This window comes from Brachionichthys hirsutus, chromosome 9, assembly GCF_040956055.1.
Source record: "Brachionichthys hirsutus isolate HB-005 chromosome 9, CSIRO-AGI_Bhir_v1, whole genome shotgun sequence".
Lineage (NCBI taxonomy): Eukaryota > Metazoa > Chordata > Actinopteri > Lophiiformes > Brachionichthyidae > Brachionichthys > Brachionichthys hirsutus.
In genome coordinates this window covers 3,200,206-3,220,900 of record NC_090905.1, presented here as the reverse complement: position 1 = coordinate 3,220,900, position 20,695 = coordinate 3,200,206, and the positions used below count along the sequence as shown (strand labels likewise).

Sequence of the window (20,695 nt, the reverse complement as noted above, 5' to 3'; positions counted from 1 at the left end):
ATATAAAGTTGGATTGTGTAACTGCTACACACCCCTAGCATTTACCCATTAAGAGAACCATGGAGCAGATTTATAACAGACGTCCTGCGTTACAGACTGGAGATGATGAGCCTGAAACATGGTTAACAGGGCAAAAGATGCTTTGCATGATGGAGAATGCAGGATCCAGTGGTTTTGGACATGCATCCCAACTAGTCAGGAGATCTCTGCCTGTGCTGCTTCAGTTTTGATCACAATTCTTTTAAAGTGCAGCTTATCACGTCCATCTCTCTTCTATACTGTATCTGCCTTTAATGGCATCATGTCAAAACGTTTCTCAGTGTGTGGGTTGGGAGGGAAAGAAAGCGAGAGGAATGATGGCAGAAGCTTTTTCTCTGACAGAAAGGGGATGCTGAAGATTTCAGAAGAGCTCAATGGAATTAGGGTAACATAAAGTTGGCAGCTGAACCGGGTTTTATGTGCGTGTAAAACATGGAGACCGGCCATCCAGTATCATTAGCCAAGTAACAAAGGTCGGACTTGTAGGGAAGGAAGATTAATTGCACCTAATTTTAGAGATAAACGTTGGACAAATTAGGTCCCCCCTCTACTTTTGGACGGATGAGTCACAGTAAAGAGTTACGGTCTTACATTACACAGATTCCTGCCTGGCTCCATCTCCACTTCTCCGGTTTCACTAAGTGTCTTTCAATTGCTTCTCACTTTCTTTTTCTCTGCAATCCATCTTCTTCCTTTCTGCTTGCATTCATCATGTTAATGAGGCTCTGGTGAATTTTGTGAAGTAGGATATTTTTTTGGGAGAAAAAAAAGAGAAATTTGGATAAAGGTGACATTTACTGACTGCTCTGGGACTCATAATGGAAAGGTCCTGGAGTGAAAAATAAAAGCAATGCGGAGAATTTAGTAACAGACGGTTACATTTTATTTGGGCCAGCAGTGAAACGAAATGTATAAATCATTAAATGATCCCACCGGTTTAATATGAACTCAAATTTTGAGAGTCATGATAATCGCAAAGTCATAATTTAAGTTTTTATTACTTCTTATTTATTGTGATGACCAATATTTAGATGTTGCTAAATCATTAACCAAAAGTATTAATTTCATTTTCTTTTCTTTGGGCCGCATCCTGAAATGTATTTATAATTCTGTATGTATTCTCATCTTGAAATTTATAGACAGTCAGCTTACATACAGAGTAAACTTCCATGACATCACGGCTGCTGCCATGCGGGTTCTCTGCATGGGATCCACAGGAAAAGACCTTAAAGCCTATAAAATTCAACCGACAGACTGGCGCTTGGATTCCAATGATATGTGCATAATGAGGTGCTTCAGCAAACATGCTGATGTAATTGTGATTTTAATCACTAAATAAGTCATCTGTCATCATCAGTTCATGATCTTTGTACGTGTCATTACCTGACACGTCCAAAAAAGTTCGAGCTCTTCCTGTCCCAGCAGAGCTAATCGCAATGCACTCATAGTAGCCCTCGTCCTTCAGAGTGACCTGCAGGATTTCCCATGATGCACTGCCAGATTCGCTAGAATCAAAAGAGAAAACATTTAGTCCATGCATCTTCTTTATTTTTTAATAATCGCAAATACTGTTCAATCCAACGAATCCGTTACGAACTCACCACTTTGACTGGTAAAAACTTTATTGGTGACACATTTTAATGTAGAGATGGAAATGTTTTTATTGTTTTCAGTTTGACTATGGCTGCCCTGCTCACCGGAAGAGTTGGTCAACTCCAAGCCTCCTCCCATCCCTGCTGAAGCGTAGCGTGAAGGGGATCAGGCTGTCTACCTGGCAGCTGACTGCCCCACCCCGGAGGTAGTAACCATGAGTTGTGGCTGGCATCAGCACCATAGGGGCGTCTAAAAGAGAGATGAAGGAAATCAGCAAACAAAAAATCCAGCAAATCAATCACATTTCTAAGCAATCCCGTACAGCGCCGTCTGCTTATGGGCGGCAACTCGCATCACTGACCAGGTATAAAGCTAGAGAAGGACACACTGGAGACTCTTTGGAACAGGAAACCATCCAGGTCGTATCCTGTCAGCCTCAGGAAGAAGGCCTCGTTGGGCGGAATGAACTCTGTGATGTTCCAGAGGCCATACGGACGACGCTCAGGGTAGTAGCGGATTGGCAACGTTTTAATCACCTCGCCAGTGACTGACAGGAGCTCGAGCCTGTCAGCCCGAGCGGGAGGCGAGACCCCAGTGGTGTTCAGAAGGATGTGGGTAGGAATTCCTGGAAAGTCAATGTAACAGTTTTTATATATTTCTGCCTCAAAAGTAATAATGAATGAAAGACGGGCGCTTACCTTGAACTGGCCTGCTAACGGTCTTTCTGAAATCAAGCGTGGGCTTCCTGGAAAATCCGGCTCGGAAGTCAACGGTGCTGACCCCCGTTATACGAACAGAGTGTCTTCCTTCACTTGAGGTCTGAAATGAAAAGGAGATATTCTGGATGTGCATCTGGTAAAGTGACTTAAGAGAACTGGTTATTCTCTTAAAATAAAATAAGCCCTTTTTGTAGTCTCATCTTTTTACTCAAATCTGTAGTTTAATTCGCAGCCTTCCATCAAATTCGTTCGAAATGGTTTCATTCAAAGAAAGCCAAAGAAGACGTGGTTGCAAGCGACAAAGCTGGGAATCAGGTCCAGGTCTCCATACCCCATCCCTGCATGTATGGACAAGCCACTTCAGTTAACTCGAGGCTGAGTGGCAAACATCTCTCCACGGCTCATTAAACATCCATCCAGAGATGACCCATTCCCTCCGACATTCACACTTTAATTATAGAAACGCAACCACTATCATCAAGGAGCGGCTAATAGCTCGTGTGGTCTTCTTCATGTGGAGGTCTTTTGAAGTTTTCGCAGAGACGCCGTAATTGCATTGAAATATAGGTTGTTGAAAGATGGAAACTCCTCACCTGAGGAAATAAATGCATTGGAGGTGTCGCAGACACTGACTCACATTGTCATTTGCAATTGCCTGAAATGTCCTACAATTTGTGGATGCACGGTGTTTTACCATTTTTCCTGTACGTAAACACAGCTTCCCCAAGGAAAACTGCCAAACAGAAAAGTGCAATACACAACAAAGCCAGACGTGAACTACCTTTAACAAAGAGGTAACAACAGGACAAAAGGGATCCTGCATAGCCTGAAATGCTAATGCCTAAAACAATACATGCTGTAGTCATCAAACTCGCCCTCGTGGGTCCCAGGGTCGAGAGTTGCCTGTAAATGAGGCCATAATTAGGGGAGAGGTCCCTTAAGGTCATGCTCTTACCAAGGACAAGAAGAGTCCCTGTCATTAAGGCAATTCAACCCCCACCCAGTCAGATGGACCCACTCCCCTCAAACTCAGCCGAGTCAGCTCTTGTGGTTTTGAAGAACTATTGATGTTATCAGGACTGATCAAGTCCAGCGCTAATGCAACATGAAACTAGGATTCAAGAATACGCTTTGCTAAAAAGATGCACAGCAAGGAAGAGACAATACAGCCTCACTACAGAATGCAAAACAAATGCCGTATGTTGTACGAGAATAAATGCAGCATCACAGCTATGCAAGAGATGAGCCTCAGTCTCCCAGCAGGAATCTACAGAGGATGCCGTGGCCTCAAAGGCCCCTTCAACAAATCACTCAGGTAAGAACGCTCGCCATTTCCCAACGCAAAATGTCTTTCTAATGACGTTTGTGCTCCCGCACAGATGCTTTCACCAGACAACATGCATGCTAAGTTGATTACATCTGATTGTATCTCGACATGATGATGTATTACCACAGTAATTCATCTCAGGAACCTTCCTCAGGGGCATAGTTCCCTCCTGGTAAGGGTCGCGACCTCATTCCAAAGTTACACCGCTGAGCTATTTGCAATAAGTCTTTAAAAAGACAGGTCCGCTTCGGGGATTGTTAGGAGCAGTGATTTAAACACACCCCCTGGCAAAGGATGAATCGTTTACCTTGACAGACCACATCCCAGGCTGCGGGTCCTTTATGTTGACAACTCTGGCAGAGTTGGGAATGTGCAGGAGCTCCGTCAGGCCATCACTCTGTCTCACAAGCTTTCCTAGAGGACCACAGAGAACATGAGGAATCTCTTCTTGCAGCCTTTATTCTTTATGCATGTATCCAGTATACAAGCCTCGGGTTTGTTTTTTTCCTTTCTCCTACTTTTGTCACCAACCCGTAACATGTTCTGTATTTTAATTAACACATCAATTTTTCAACGACAATCCGATTTGTGTGTGGTTGCACTTTTTTGTACCCTGTGGATTTTTAATTTCAATGTCGGGCGCTGGGCCGCTGAGAGCCACGGTGACTTCCTTGAGACTGGGGTCAAAGGGCATCTGCCAGGAGTTGCTAACCCCACTAAAGTGATCGGTGGACAGCAGATGGACCTTTGACGACTGCACAGCCTCTTCCACCCATTTCAGAACCTACAGCAAAGGGAAGAAAGTGAATTAATTATAAACTATATAATCAGTCCTACTCTGTCAGTTCAAGGTTAGAAAGAGCTATGGCATGCATCAATCAAATGTCCCCTGCATATTTGATCTGAAGTCCAGACATGAACATGGGCTGAGAAAAGACACGAGCGAGGTTGTAAAACCTTCTACTGCAAATTAATTTACACATATTACATCCCAGGCCGAGATGATTTCAATGCTATGGCCGAAGCAAGACTTTTGAGACGGGACTCAGAAACTCCAGTGGACAACAGAAACCCACCTCCAAATTTAATGCGCTTACCTCATTGACCTGTTTCTTGTCCAGATGGAAGACTTGCCCTGAACTGGTGGAGGCAATCTCCTCGAAAGCCTTGTAGCCAATGTGAGTCCTGTCATCACAGTCCCCTGTCAGGACAAACACCACCTGCCATAAAAGACAAACAAACCAAAAAACTTTGTATTTACTTCCAAATCTTTAATTCAATGTACAGTACATTAGAATAAAAGTCCAAACCTGTGACTGTTTCTGCTGAATGAGCTGCAGGACTTCATGGGTCAGCTTGTAATCTTTGGAACGGGCGTCTGTGAAAACGTAAATAAAGGATCCCGGCAAAGAAATCTCCAAGGCAATCTTAATGGCACCGATACTCATCTCCGGACAGTCCCCACCTCCCTGAAGAACAGAAGGATATCATCAGATATTTGCAAACCTCCAACACTTTTCTCTACAGGGGCGACATGATGGAAAAGGTGTTCTATAATGGAATGAATGAATATGTGCCGTCTTTTTGGTTCACTGATCTCTCTTGCACTCTTGCACTCTTTTTCAGGGCGTCCAAGACAATTGTCCTATGAAGCATTCCAGCAGACTATCTGTCTCTGTCTCTGTGTGTCGGAGGGGTTCAGTTCATCACCCCCAGAGTAACATCTGGAATGAGGCGACCCATGATTTCAGGCCAGGAGGTGGAAGGTGAAGAGACAGGAACCCTCTGTCTCTCCTAAACCCCCCATCATCTCCCCTTTGACCAAGAAGAAATAGAAAAACCCTCCCCCCATTCAGCCCGATAACCTCTCTGGGCACTGGTTCTTATGCCTTAAAATATGGGGTGTTGCCTCACATCTTCATCCTTAGATACATCAGGGGAACCTCAATTTCAACAAAAATGTCAACTCCAAAGAGTCATCATTTCCACATACCGTGGCCAAAACATCTTCAGAAGTTGTGCAGGTGACGAGGGGAGGGGAATAAAAACAGACTCAGGAATGAAGCAGCAAACGAGGAAACTGGATTTCTTCCATGCTACACACAACATGCACACATCCCAGATTAACAGGAGCTTATGCCAAGGAAGCACAGACAGTCGCCAAATTGTTTCCTTCAAAAGACAAACCTTTGAATTTGGCTCGTCTCTCTGATTCTTAGACATGAAGAGCATTGGTTTTAGAGCACTAATATGTTTCCCTGATTGTACAATCAGGGTTTCTGTACATCTTTCTTTCCCATTCCAAACAATTACAGAAACATTTGAACTTGGCAGAACCCCGTTTAGCTCTCCATCCATTGTGTATTTCTGTTTATACGTTTGTTTGTAATGGTGCAGGAAGGCGAATAAGCATGGGAAGAAAAGGTCTTATAAATAAAACTGAAGGCTCAACATACGAATATGCCTATCAGCTTCATATGAAAAAATAAAAAACTGCTAAAAGATTACATTTCTTTCATCACCTAATTCAGAACGGCTGATTAGGCTTGTTCTTTTTTCGCCAACAAATTCAGATGTCCATTGCTTCCGTCGATGCCAGCTGGCCTTGTGCTATGGCTGTAGCATTCAAAGCTAATGCTTCTATGTGATCACTGGAACCCACCTGAACGTACAGCTCCCTCAACTCATACTGGAACTTCTTTGGATCCGTTGTTATTGTTACGGGTCCAATCTCTGCAACAACAAAAGACAAGGCATTTATTTTTCTGTGCAACTTGCTTTGATTTCCGTTTCATCCAAAAACACAAAAATAAAGCCTTTTTTTTTTTTTAATGACCAATATTTTTGGCATCCTTATACATTTTTTTAAGTAAAAGGAACATTCACAGGAATCAGAGACCTTTTTTAAAATAGACGTGGAAATGTGTCTGGCTGCTCTGAGCGGAACATGGCTTTCATGCCAGAGTTTTCAACGATGGAAAAGCTGACATCTCTTTTCTTTTCCCATGGCTGTGAGCTTTCGTTCAAATTTATTTTTGGCAATGCCTCCAACGGCATCCACCATCTTTGCACCAGCACCGCTGGAAAACCACAGCTAATGCCCACTATACCTCCAATCAGCATATGATCTGTAACCTAAAGTAAAAACTTCTGTCCACATTTACAAGGCAGCGCTTCAGAGTTCCTGTTCAGTACCGACACCAAACATCGATGCTTGGTAGCCACCTGTCTGTAGCAGGCGACAAGGATTGTCGGGAGATTATTGTGTTACCTAAGAACACATGGATAATTGTGGCAAAGAGGAGGAAATTAATCCTTCATTTAGAAAGAGCCATCTTGCCATAGTCTTTGTGAAGACTGTTTTGTTTTTTCTGTGATGGAAGAAAACAGGAACATGGCCAAGGGGAAAAACTCGGCGAGAAAGAATGCTCTGAGGTCCGATGAGAAGGCAAAACAACGGTGGGGACATAACCAAATCAAACAAAATCAAAATGATGAGCTGCATCTCATCTGTTCCTTGTAAGCCATTGTGTGAGATTTTGACACAAGTGGACTTAAATAAAGGGGAAAACGCAATCAGTTAATCTCTAGTGCTGGCTGCGAAGTCACGCATCAAATTAAGTGTGAGCTTAAATAGACCCAGAAAGTCTAATGAGAAGGAACCAAGTTGGCACATCTCCAGTCCCAAACATAGTTTCAGCTCCAACGGCATTCAGGCTGTCACTGTGACTTTCCGTTTCTCTACATCAGAAGTAAGGAATTCTAAGGTCATTGTATAGCGTCTCCTGGAATTTTTTTATTTTGGTGTGAATCAATGACACCATAGCTTCACAAGCTGAAAACATTCATGCTGAACCACTTCAAAGACTCTCCAGTACTGGTGACCGTTGTGAAAATGATGCCATGTGGCAGTTTAGGAAAATTGCGCTCTTTGTGTTTGCAGCTGGCAAGACTTTGCGTCACAGTCGATAGAGCGTATTCAGCGGCGGCGGCAGTCACATCTACTGTACACAATATCTCGATTCATTTTCTATTGCTTAAGGAAAAGACCAGGATTTCATCAAAAAAAATGAAAGGCCATTTTAATAATTCAGGGCAGTTCTATTGGAACATGAAACACAAAGACATACATTGTATGCTGCTGCACTCTTCTCTCCTTTAATTCTCCAAAAATGTTCCACCTCTCTCTTTGGCATTCCAGCCTAATAGCATCATTATTGACTCTGTCCAGCTAAATGCAGGCTCCTTGTAATCTCGCACAGCCGGGGCGGTCGAGACAAAAAGCTGCTGCTTCTGGACAGCAAAAAAAAAAACAAAGGGAGAAGGGGATGGTCGAAACGAACGCTGGACGGCAACAAAGGCTGCTCTGAGCTGAGGGCCTTTGATCACACGGAGGAGGTGGAAGCCTCTCCAGTCATCTCCTCTCACCGCTCAACACCCCCTTCTAGTAGCAGCCCCCCCCCCCCTCCAGCCACTCATAACCTATCTACAGAGGACATACGTCGCTAAAACAGACAACCAACTTGGAGACCGATGTGGGTTTTTGAATGTTAGAATCTGAACTTCTTGATGACAGCGAGTTGATTTTGGGCAGACGACGACTCAGGCTTGTACCTCAGGGATATCCAGCTCAGTCGGAATCTACTAAGCAGAGACATGTGTCTCCGTTTTTTTGTTCCTCAAAAAGTTGAATCAGAAGCAAACGGACTTCGGTTTAGATTCTGGTTCAACCTTTGAGGACTACCATGGCCTGGATGAAGGAGAATCTGCATATCTCATCATCTGATTCAATCTGATTTTTTCCCCACACTTGAATGAGGCCCGATTACAATCAGATCAAACTGACATATTTCAGTCACTGCTTGAATTTAACAGTACAAAAAAAAAAAAAACGTAGCTGTCTTTAAATATTCTGACTGACAATGGTGAGAACATAAATCCTGAGTGGTCTAACCCATCTCAACCCCGGAGCCTCTGTAAAAATGACTTGTGAAGTATTCTTTCTCTCCCTGCTGTAGGATGGAGGGGGGGGGGGGGGGGGGCTTCCTGACTGATCTTCCCACACACACAGGCATCCTCCCGACACTCTCCCTTCACACACAGACTGAGAGAAACACAGATATGCAAACACACACTTTAAAGTTTACAGTGTCAGATGGAAATGTAAATAAAGGGAAGCTCTAATCCTGTGATTTAAAAAAAGGAGCCAAATCAAACAGGAGGGACGGTGTAATCACACCGGGAATGGAAAGACGGCAGAGAAAACGGATCTGCGTCAGAAAGAAACAAAACAGTTCTTAGAAAAACAAATCCGATGCCATCTGATGCCCTGTAATATTTATCGCAGAAAGCCATTAAAGAGAAACGGGGGCAGAAAACATGGAAATCTTGGCAGCTTTCTTTGCTAATCATTCATCTTTTCCCCCGGGGGGGCCTCAGGAAAACCCATTCTGACATCCTCGTAAAGACTTTAAGAAGCAGATGAACTTCACTCCGAAGTGTGAGACAAACAAGAGTTCAGAGGTTTGTAAAGGGAACTCAACGCTGAATCGGAATCAAGCCGTTAGTGTCCTCAAAGAACAGAATCCCAGAATGACTTCCAAACATTTGTTACAAATCAAGCCTTGAAGTTACACACAAGTTGTAACTGCAAGTTTTCCTTCACTACGGCTGTGCCGTCCAAGACACGATCCATCACAGCTCCTTCATAAATGGCCCAAGAATCATTTAAAAAAAGGCACACAATAATAAATTCATCATTTGTTGTATAGCGAGCACGTTTATCCCGAGGAGCTGAGCAGCAAGAGAATTGGAGATGCGCTTAAAGTTTAGCAGAGGAATCGGATTCTCCATCACCCAGACTGACCTCTGCTCAGCCTCTTCCTGCAGTGGATCGGAATATAAATGGATTACATTTAAAACGGATCATCGAGAGGAAGTACAAATGAAAAGTCCTCAATCGCATCTTAATTTCTGCTCGGACGTCCTGTGGCAAAAAATAATAATAATGAACCAAAAAATGCAACATGTAAAAAGAAATGTGGATGTATTTATTACCTGGGTCATGGAAAGGGACCAACGCGAAGTTGTACAAAGGTCGCTTCGGTCTGCTGAGGGATGTTTCCAAAATCTTGGACGCGCCTTCTATGACCTGCACCAAGTCGTCGTACATGGAGCCGGTCACGTCAAACACGAACGCCAGGGTGGAGGCGCCCTCCGGGATGTCCTCCTCCGTGGACGCGGACTTCGCGTCTTGCCCGGCTGAAAATGCCACTGAGAGGACAAGGGACAGCCACACCAATGCGCTGCCCATTTCAGAGCCAAAAAAAGCAATTTACAGCGCGCAGAACGTCAGAGGAATCCTTGTTTTCGTGCCGATCTTTGGTTTCTCCCCGTGCGTAAAAGTCGCAGTGCGTCTCCTCTCTGTGAACGGAACTTCAGTGGTTGTTGTCTGCAGTTCCAGAAGTGCGCGTTCAGCCCCCTGTCACGCAAAGACCACCTCTCAGCTGGGCAGAAAGCCTCCAAGGTAAAAAAAAAAAAAGAAAAAAAAGAAAAGGTTTCGTGCAGGATAGCGGCACCCTGATTGGTCGAGATGTTTTTGGATTACAATGTGCGTTAATTGATTCACTTTAGGCGCCACTAGAAGAGCCGCAGCTGCTGCTCATTAATCATCGACCGTCACAAATGCGTAATGTTAATGGGTTTTAATTACCGCGCGCAATCTTGCAAGTCCAATTTATTCTTTGAGATACACGGAGAGATATGAGCCGATTTGTGCGATTGACGGTTGATTAGTTTTGTAAAGCTGAAACTTTCGGACTTAGAACGCAACAGTTTGAAACGCTGAAGCGACGCTGGAGAAGAATAGGAAGGAGACAAGAGCGTCCATAAACCACCCACGCGCTGATGTTGTGCTCTTTATTGACCTCTAGCTGTCCTAGTCTGATATTACACTTCATTTTTGTATTAAAATTAGTATCAAGCAAAATATTTTTTTCTTTTAAGCATTTATTCTAAAAATTCAAGTTTTGTTTATAGATACACTTGACAAAAACATAAAAGCAACTAACATGGATAGCTTAATAATTTATTTATTGCGTTTCCCCTATGAAACGTGCCCATGATGGAGCATGTTGAGGATTTTACCCATTTGCTACACCTAATTCTTGTGTTAACTGTGTGGAGGGTGGAAAAAAGCATCGACTGGACTCAAAAAATGAAGAAGAAATATTGTTCAGATTATTAATATTTATTATCTAATGAAAAACAAGTAAAATATAATATTAATGTTCCGTCAGTGTAGACCAAATTTTGGTGACTAAATTGGAGGTAAGGAAAAATCAAGGAAATCAATGTCAGCATTTTGTGGCACTAGGTGGCGCTACCACGTCACTGATGTTGCATTGTGCTGTTGCAGGTCTTCAGAAACTGAAAGAAATACAATCAGGGGAAGGATGGATTAGAACATGTGATGTTTTTTGGTAAAGTCATTTCACAATTCTTATTTTATTTTCTTATTTTTTGAAGAATATTGATGGAAACATTCGGCATGGAAACATTCAAATAGGAATCTAAACCTCACTGACCAAGACGCACTCAGATGATGTAGGAACGAGAACACCTGCAGATTAGAATTTTTGCATGGCAAATGCATGGGGAGGCTAAAGCCTGCTGAACATACACCATGGCCATGCAGTCAGCGACTAAACGACACGGTTCCCAATATAAATAAATCCTGTCTTTTCCAAGTTGAGATAACATTCTGGAGACCTTCTGTTCCCTCAGCAAAAAAAAACAAAACAATAAAAGGATTGTTAACCCACTCACACACACACACACACACACACACACTGTCGCTTTGTGTCATTCATTTCCACTGCGTGCTGCTAAGCTAGCAATGTGACTCACTCATCAAAAAGCAAATCGTGTGAGAAGATACAGACGAGGAAATGCTGCCAATACACGTCTTCTTTGAAGATAAAGTGGAGACAAATAGCAGGGAGAATATTTAAGTTTCATCACACATGCACACACACACTTCAATGACTTCAATGTAAGGTACCAATTTTGTGTCCACCTCACACCCCAGTTCAAGAGGTAAGCATTTAAATACACCTTCATGTGAAGATAATTAACTAGTAATGAACTTTGCTGACTGATAGGGACACGCCTGGGTGAAAGTCGTGGAACTTGTGAGACACAGTGACACAAATTACAGCCTTGTTTGACATTTTCCTGTCACACGTTCTGGAAATCCACGTGTGTCATGCTTTCCTGTGTGCATTTGAGTTGTATGAACTTCTGCTTTGGTGTTAGGAAATTGAAATTGCAGCTTCAAATAGACTTCATCCTTTGCCTGTGGCTGTTGATGCTGGAAGTGATGGGAAGCTGGAAGACACGCGGTTGGGACTTGTTTTAGTTGTTTTAGGTTGTGGCGACATACGGTGGCCCAGATCCACTAACCTGAGGCGGTTTTTCCAAAGATTTACCAAAACTTACAACACCGAATGTTGCAACGGATTCAACATTGCAGCTGTACAACTTTCACTTTTATTGCACAACGAAATAGAGATTAGACCAACAGTCTCCCTCATCTAGGAGTCGTTTTTTCTTTCTTCTTTTTTTTATTTATTAAAAATCGATGTTGAATCTTGCAAATTGCAATAAATGTGTGACATGGATAAACAGACTCGCTCTGGACAAAAGACACATAAAAAACTCCCAGAATAAAGAAAGCTGAAGCAATGACAGGAAGGAAAGAGTGAGAAAGTCAGGCTGTAATGTGTGTTCACACTCTCGCTTGCTGCTGCCTGCATGGCTGCTTCAGTCAGGCACATCCTAATCTTTCATTCCCTGACATTTCTCTCTCTCTCTCTCTCTCTCGCTCTCATACACACTTCCTCTCTTTCTCAAAGCAGACTAAAACGTTCTAGAGATGGTGATGAGGTTCTTGGGTGAGCTTTTTTTTGCAGCTGTTTCTTTGAGATAACACCTCGATGTTTGACATTTTTCTGCTCGTGCTGCAGTTTACTGCATCTGGCAAATTGTAAATTAATAGATTCAGAGGTTACACTGCAAAACCATGACTACTGCAGACAAACATCACCCCTCCTGTCAAACCAAACAAAATCCACATGACCAATGAGCTCCATCCTTCCACTAAGCTAAACATGGGGCATGCCCTGGGGCCTGGTGCTAGTCTACAGCCCAGCAGGCCTAATCCCTGTGTTTAATGCCTCTCATCTCACTTAAGTCCCTCTTTTGTACTAAACACAACCCGTCTGGCCAATGAGGCTCGCTGGATGTGCACATACCCTTTGTAATCCCTTTTCTATTATCTTACTCTGGTTCTCCTGCTTTCATAAACGCACACTGTCCGCTACATCCGCGGTTAACCGCACGAACACCCAGCATTTACGCGTGAAAACAATCGTTCCCATTCTCTTGCTCTCTCACCCACGCAGACATCTGTCACACACAGGCAGCGATGGAAAATGCCCCGCCCCCACTCCCTCAACTATTTTTGTCTGGGGTTTGCTTTTAATAAAAACAGGAGGGGAATAAGGGGGAACTGCGCAATCCAAGGAAAAACTATTTTTAAAAAGTTATAAGTGGAATTATAGCAGACCTCACATAGTGAAGTCTAATTTCTAAGGACTTACTCTGCAGTCGCTCTCTTTATTTGTTGCAGTGGGGTGATAATGGAAATCACAGAAGAGTACAAATGAAGTCAGATGCAGAATTAATTGAATCTGGCTGGGGCGCCGCCTGGATATCTCATTTCATTGTTCCTTGCACTGTGCTATACGGTCCGTGCATTCCTCCTGGTCAAGCTGCAGTTGACACTGTTCACATAATTAACTTTGTTCACAGAATTCAGAAGCTGCTGGAATGGAATGTCTACAGTATTGTGTGTTGGTGCAACAGTGTGGGTGCAACAACGTGGGGAACAAGGATGCGAGGAAGTCAACAAATATGCAATATCTAATCTGTGTTTGCAGGTCACCTGTGAAAAAGATACAGGAGTTTCTGTGTTAAAATTTTAATTTGAGAATTGATTTTTTACAAATCACTTATCTTTATTTTCAATTAATTAAGTCTGAACAAAAAAACAAACAGAAAATGAATATTTTATGATGAAGAATATTTTGCTTGAAATGTACATTTTTGCCCTTTGCAAAATATATTATTTTGGTTAAAAGTAAATGAAAATGCAAGGTTTTGACCAAATTATACATTGAATTTCACCAAAATGTATTAATTTCGGTGAGTAATTTCTTCAAGTTGCTCAGAAGCAGCATTTTCTTTCTATTGTGCTGCACAATAGTAGTTTATTGAATAAACTAGGGGCGATTGGTTTTGATAGCACATCAACAAACTGGATGAAATCGTACCTTGAGGGACGAGAACAAATGGTAGACATAAACGGAACCTTGTCCTCGTCCCTCCCGGTAAGCTGCGGGGTTCCTCAAGGCAGCATTCTGGGGCCGTTACTGTTCCTCCTATACATTAACGACATGAATGCTGCCTGTAACTGCAAATTGTTCCTGTTTGCTGATGACTCAGCACTCCTGATTTCAGGAGAGGACAAAGTGCAGGTTGAGGAGGCTCTCAGCTCTGAGCTCACCAGAATCCGTACTTGGCTTACCGATAACAAACTGTCACTACATCTTGGTAAAACCGAATCGATTCTTTTTGGGTCTAAACACTCTCTGCGTGAGATAAATGTTAATGATTTCAAGGTCACAGTCGATAATACAGTCATCTCCAGCAAAGAAGAGATTACCTATTTGGGCTGTGTTCTTGACAAATACCTGTCTGGCGATAGTATGGCAACTAAGGTGATCAAAAAAGTCAATCAGAGAACAAGATTTTTGGGCAGAATGTCTGCTTTTGTCAACAAAAGTGCTCTCCGGACGCTTGCTGCAGCCCTCGTTCAGCCCCTCTTTGACTATGCTAGCACCTCCTGGTATTCAAACATCAAAATGTCCCTGAAAACCAGGCTCCAAACCTCCCAAAACAAACTGATTCGGCTACTCCTCAGTCTGGGGCCCATGACCCACCTTCTTCCTGGACATTTTGCTAGCCTAAAATGGCTCAGGGTAGAAGACAGGGTTAAACAACTCAAAATGGGATTGGCATTTAAAATAGTCAATGCAGCTCTGCCCTCAGTCCCCTCAATCCCTGCATACCTGACGGAACACCTCCACAGATTTAGTGACACCCACAGCCACAACACTAGAGGGAGCTCAAACAACAACCTGATTACCCCCTCCTATAGGACTAACATGGGTAAATCATCTTTCTACAATACGGCCACCCAAGGGTGGAACGGATTGACTCCCGCCCTCAAAACATGCACCTCTTTGGCCTCCTTCAAAAAGGCCCTAAAAATACACCTTTCAGGGGGACAGAAACGGAGATAGTCATCACGACTCTCTCCGGGTCAAACCCCCCCTCCTTTTTTTTTTGTCCACCTATGTTGCACGTATTAATTGCTTTAGTAATTTATTGTAATTTATGTAAGTTATTTATTGTCATCTCGCATCAGTGGTGTAATTTATTTTAGATTAATTGTTAGTTTGCACTGGCGGTGTAATAACATTTTATTTTTTGTCTTTCTAATGTTACGTTGCATCAATTGCGTAATTTAATATTGGATTTATTTTTATTTGTATTGTTATTTGTATTGTTTTTTGTGGATAATTTATGTACGAAGGACTTTCAACGGAAACAAGCCCGCAAGGGCTTTTTTGAAATGCTCCTCTTAGACAGGATGTTTGACGTTATTTGTACTGTAATACATGCTACTGTTTGACTGTACTTGTACTGTAATACATGCTACTGTGTGACTGTACTTGTACTGTAAATACATGCTACTGTGTGACTGTACTTGTACTCTAACATTCTATCTAATAAATATATTCATTCATATATATATATATATATATTCACAACTTTCCGTGAATCAGATACTTTCTACAGCAGCCGCTCTATACTGCTCTGCTATGTGATCAAACAAGCTGTGGCAACTAGCTGCTAATGAGTGTCAAAACAGAAAATGCAGCGACACAGTATCTCTTCTATCCTTTCGTATTTGTATTTTTTTTTACCATTCCCTTCTTTGAATTCTTTGTATCATTGTTGTTGATGTTGTCACACCCAATTTTTTTATTTCTGGTTGTACGTAAACCAAAGGACAGAAGAACAGAGGGATATCATGCTATAACTGGCCATTTGTGACAACAATGAAGAGATGTGGCATAAATAGCACAATCAGAGACGTGGATAGTGAGAAGGGTTTGAAGTTCTGTTAAATAAATAGCATTGGAAAAAGGGAGGAGGAAGCTGGGATGGCATGTAAAAAGGATTGTGGAATAGTATTCTTCTCAGTCTGGAGTCAGTCAAGCTTTGCCTCCTTTACACAAGAGTGTATTCATGCATGTACTGCTCACCCTTTCAGTTAGTTTCACATGGATAGAAAACAGGTTTTCATTCACTTTACGCCATTCCTCCATTCATCTCAATCATCACTGCTGATCACAGCCATTGCAACTATGTCGTCTCCTGACTGTGTGTGTGTGTGTGTGTTTGTACTTCAGTTGAACGGTAGGTACAGGATTTGTGTGTTTAAAACATAATAGCTAACATAACTGACTCCTGTCCAAGTCCACAGTTAAAAATTAGTCTACATTCATTAATATTCCATCCTTTCCGTGTCCCAGGAGACACTGACTTGTGGATATTTACCTTAAAAAAGAAGTAAAAAAACAAATAAATTATTTCAATGTTAAACTTTAAGTATGTTTCACTGATTATTAACTGGGGGGGCTGTGTGCACTTTGTTCTTATGCAAATTGACATGCTTCCTAAACTGGCAGGGAGACTTTAACACGAGTCTCCTGTACTGATTACGTTAAATGAAATTACTGCATATCATGTTTGTCATCTCACTGTGGTTAGTCTTTGCTGCAGGCTGGGAACTGTTTTTGAAGCGTCTGGGCACATGTCCTTGACAGCAAGACATGTGATAGGACTGACACGGAAAGAATGGCTGCACGTGTTCAGCGGACAGCCTTTAAAAACTCAACCATCCACCCTTCTTCCTCTCCCTCTCACATACATACACTGCAAAAAATATTCTTGCTGTAGAGTCACAGGCAGCAGATTCACCTGCAAAGTAGTTCTGACTGTAACTTTGAATTACAGTATAATTCATGAAACAAATATACAATTGATAACTTTATTCTTACACAATACTAGCCACTGTTTTTACTCATCTGCATCCAGGTATACAGATTCCCACCTCACAATCAACACGGCCAAGTGCTCTCCATTTGGCCTGCACTCATCATCAAATCTGTTGTGCAGTCAGAGATTAAATTGTCATATTTTAGTACATACATCGCAAAAAGTTGTTCCCTTTCATTCCCAACATGCAATATATATATAAAAAATACATGAACTCAATGTATGCACTGACAAAATGTATCATCTTAATAGTGTTTCAGCAAACTAAAGAAGGAAGCACCGGTGATTCTGACCTAGAAAACATGATCATCCCAACAATGAGCACATTGAGTGTCTGCTCCATTTCCCCAAAACACAACAACAACAACAAAACAGCATAGTGAGACCTTCAGGAATAAAGGCCAAAGAAAGGTCAAAAAGGGTGCTGCTTCTTTTTTGTATTCAGTCAAAACAGAAGATCATGGTCAAAATATCAACTTCCCTCTTCCTGGCAGGAATGTGACATTGAGGAAAATAGACACACATAGTGCAGTGCCATAAAATAGGACTTTTTATTTTTAAGGAGCAACTCTATGAGAAACAGTTGAATTATCATAATGTGTCTACACAAAGCCTGTGAATTGGATTTAGGATGCATCTCACGTTGCTGTCTCGCCACTATTTAATTTATTCTCTGTCCTCCTCTTTCTGATTATACTGAAAGAAAAAAAACACAACTCTCACTTACTCTTTGCTCTTTTTATTTTCTCGTTCCGAGCACAGCCCTCTAACACAGTGTAATAATCGCAAATGTCAGAATGAGAAAAATGTGCCACTCGTACTGCATGAAGAGGCAGATGGTTAGGTTAGTCGGTTGGTTGGATGGCCAGCTGGTTGCACAGGAGAGACTGTCGGACACATTTCCATAAAACTTTCTCAATAGAAGGATTGGTCGTGACCAGGAAAAGTTTTAAAATCTTTGTACAGAATCAGGTAAAGGACCAGGATCAGGATTAGTTTTGCACATTCTTTAATGCTGCAAGTTAGGATGTTTTCGTCATTTTCCTTAATTGGTAAAAACTTTGCAGACGGGTTGGGCACAGGTCACGCAAACTAAACAGACGTCGGTAGGACTGTTTGGCCTTGGCAGAGGTATGTGTTCTGCAGAGTCCCCTTTGCTGTGCCGCTCTCCAAATTCACTTTTCCCACAAGGCGGGGAGGTGTTCCTGTTTTAGCTGCCAAAAGTACTGAATAATATAATTATCATGTCATACATTATATTTCTTATTGTACAGATTGCTGTGTAATATAAAAAAAACTTTCTATTATATGACTGTTATAGTACTTCCACACGTAAAATGAGACATTGTGACATTGATATGATCTAATTTCCAAGTAAATATTATGGTCTGTTATGGTGGAATATGCCTGCTGACATTTGCTGTTGGTGCCATAATAGAACAGCTCACAGACAACACTGATTCAACAGAAGCTGCTGGAATAACGACAGCACGGACAATGCGCTGCAGATTTTCCACAAGATATGGTCTCGCCATTATTAGCGCAGTGACCAAGCACACTGTCCCTTTTTCTTTTCTGGCTGCTGAATTTAAAGTGGAAATATATTTGTCAGTGTGCAATTTAGTGCCGATCAACCGGAATTCTAACCCTGTGTTCAGCCACACTCGCCAGGTTTTGAAAGAAGCTCTTTGCACGTAAAATATAGACAAAGAACGACCCGTCATCAATAAATGTACGAACTCCAGTCTGTTTGCCCTCAGTTCACTTTCTGTGCACTGCCAATGTCATGTCCTTTCCTATTACGGCACCCCACATAATTTAACATGCTTGGTTAATCATCTGTTTGAAGTTGAGAAAGACCAGAAGCACCGACTTTAAAACTTCATTAAACTTCCAAGAGGGAAACTGCCTGTTAGCAAAGGCGAATATGATCACGCTCTCTATCTTTGATGCGTCTGACACCAGAGCCGTTCTAGACATTCTAGAATTATTTAAGCTTTAACACAGCTGCTGCATGTCTATATAAGTTGATACATGTGGCTGAGGGCAAAGTTAGGTAAAGCATCCTCTCTGGAGGAAAACTGATGATGATAAATGTTAAATTATTTAAAGATATTGCATAGTTGCAATATGTTAATAGGAATCCTGTTAAATATTTAATTCTAGTTAAGAAGGATGCAGAAGAAATCATGCAGCAAAATGTAAGTTTGGCATAAAGGGGATAGTACATGATGTTAAGTTCCTCATATCAGCGTTTCAGATAAATAATAAAAACAAGTAATACGATAAACCCAGATTAATTTAAGTTAACCTATATTGTGAACCATGGTAGGGAATATGAGTATTTGTACTAAAGCAAAGAGTTAAATATATTTACACAGTAGAGGTGCCTCTTTCTGCACTGCTATTTGTTCTTGGGTTGAACACTATGTAAGCAGGAGTACACAGAGTTGTTGTTGATATTGTACTGATGTTAACTGGTGTTCTTATTGAGGGTTTTTTAAAACTCCAGGATCAAGTTCTTCCACATGACTGATGCTGAACTATTTGAAACCAAACATGTTCGCCTGTTTTTAAACTGGCGCCATCTTTATTTCGACATAAATCAATAACTGGATGCTGATATGAAGTATTTGCAAACTGTAGTGACCCTTTTGGGGTTTATTTTGCTTTTAAATTTCCTGTTTCCCAGAACCGGCGGCTTGATTAACTTTTTGACATTTAAAAAAACAAAAAAACTCTGTTATATTGTCATATTTCACAATTACTCATGTAATTGGCGCAGATGTCGTGAGGTTACACTGCGGTTTTAATACAGAGGTCCTGAGGGCATGACGCGGAAAGATCATGACAGATAATAATCAAAAGTTTCCATGTTGACTATGATGCTAAGGTAATGAGGTCAGTGGGTAATTAGTCATGATTTCCTTTGTTTTGCTAATGATCAAGTGAAGATGCGCCTTCCTCACATCAAAGGGTGAAGTCTGAGACTGTGTTTTGATAGTTCAGGGCAAAATGAATGACAGGGAGAGCAAGAATGGCTGTTTCATCCCGGCTTTGGAGGTAGCCATCGCAAAAGGCTCTTTAATCTTTTTATTCGGAAGCACAATTGCTTTTTCAAACTGATCAATCACAATGCACGCAAATAAAGTCTTTGAAGTCTCCCTCAAATGTAATTATCCATGAAGAGACATCACGACTAAACTAATAGTGTCTGCGTGGACAGAACATTTGAAGCTGAACTTTTTTTTGTGTGCCCAATAAGAAGTGTAATTTCCTGCTTCACGCGCCAAACATTTAGACACAACACTGAACTTAAAAGGTACCACCCCCCCCCCCATGAAAATCCACGCTTTAGTCCATGTCATTGCACTGCAATGTGAAGGTTAATTTAATGTGCTTCACACGATATCAGTACCTTATCAGAGGACTGTGTAATTAAACGCTCACATGGCACTCTTATGATTTTCCATTGCCTCAGGGTGAGTGGCAGGAGAGCACGTACAGTTTTGAATACCGTACGTACCAGGTACCACACTGGGAGGAAGATTATGTAAAATGAGAGTGAAGATATATATACTGTATATATAGAAATATATATATATATATCAGTGGATTCAATAAAAACAATGTATGTAAAGCATGTTTTTATCAGTGCAGACAAAATATTTCAAGACGTCGTGCTCCTGAATGAGAAATCCGATCATAGGACATCACTAGCATTAAATTATTTTCTTTTAAAATATGAATGTGTCTTATCAAAACT

General features: G+C 41.6%; 1 protein-coding gene across 1 annotated transcript in view; it reads right to left on the bottom strand.

Moving 5' to 3' along the window:
* Positions 1–9,991, bottom strand: part of hmcn1 (hemicentin 1) — a 42,870-nt gene extending 32,879 nt beyond the window's left edge. Inside the window, exons 1-10 of the mRNA XM_068743463.1 lie at positions 9,736–9,991; positions 6,341–6,411; positions 4,989–5,147; positions 4,776–4,898; positions 4,291–4,462; positions 3,986–4,092; positions 2,331–2,451; positions 1,994–2,257; positions 1,737–1,881; positions 1,423–1,544 (exon numbers count right to left, since the gene is read on the bottom strand). Coding sequence (XP_068599564.1) covers positions 1,423–1,544; positions 1,737–1,881; positions 1,994–2,257; positions 2,331–2,451; positions 3,986–4,092; positions 4,291–4,462; positions 4,776–4,898; positions 4,989–5,147; positions 6,341–6,411; positions 9,736–9,991 — 1,540 coding nt within the window. The remainder of the gene's footprint in view (positions 1–1,422; positions 1,545–1,736; positions 1,882–1,993; positions 2,258–2,330; positions 2,452–3,985; positions 4,093–4,290; positions 4,463–4,775; positions 4,899–4,988; positions 5,148–6,340; positions 6,412–9,735) is intronic.
* Positions 9,992–20,695: the final 10,704 nt, after the last annotated feature.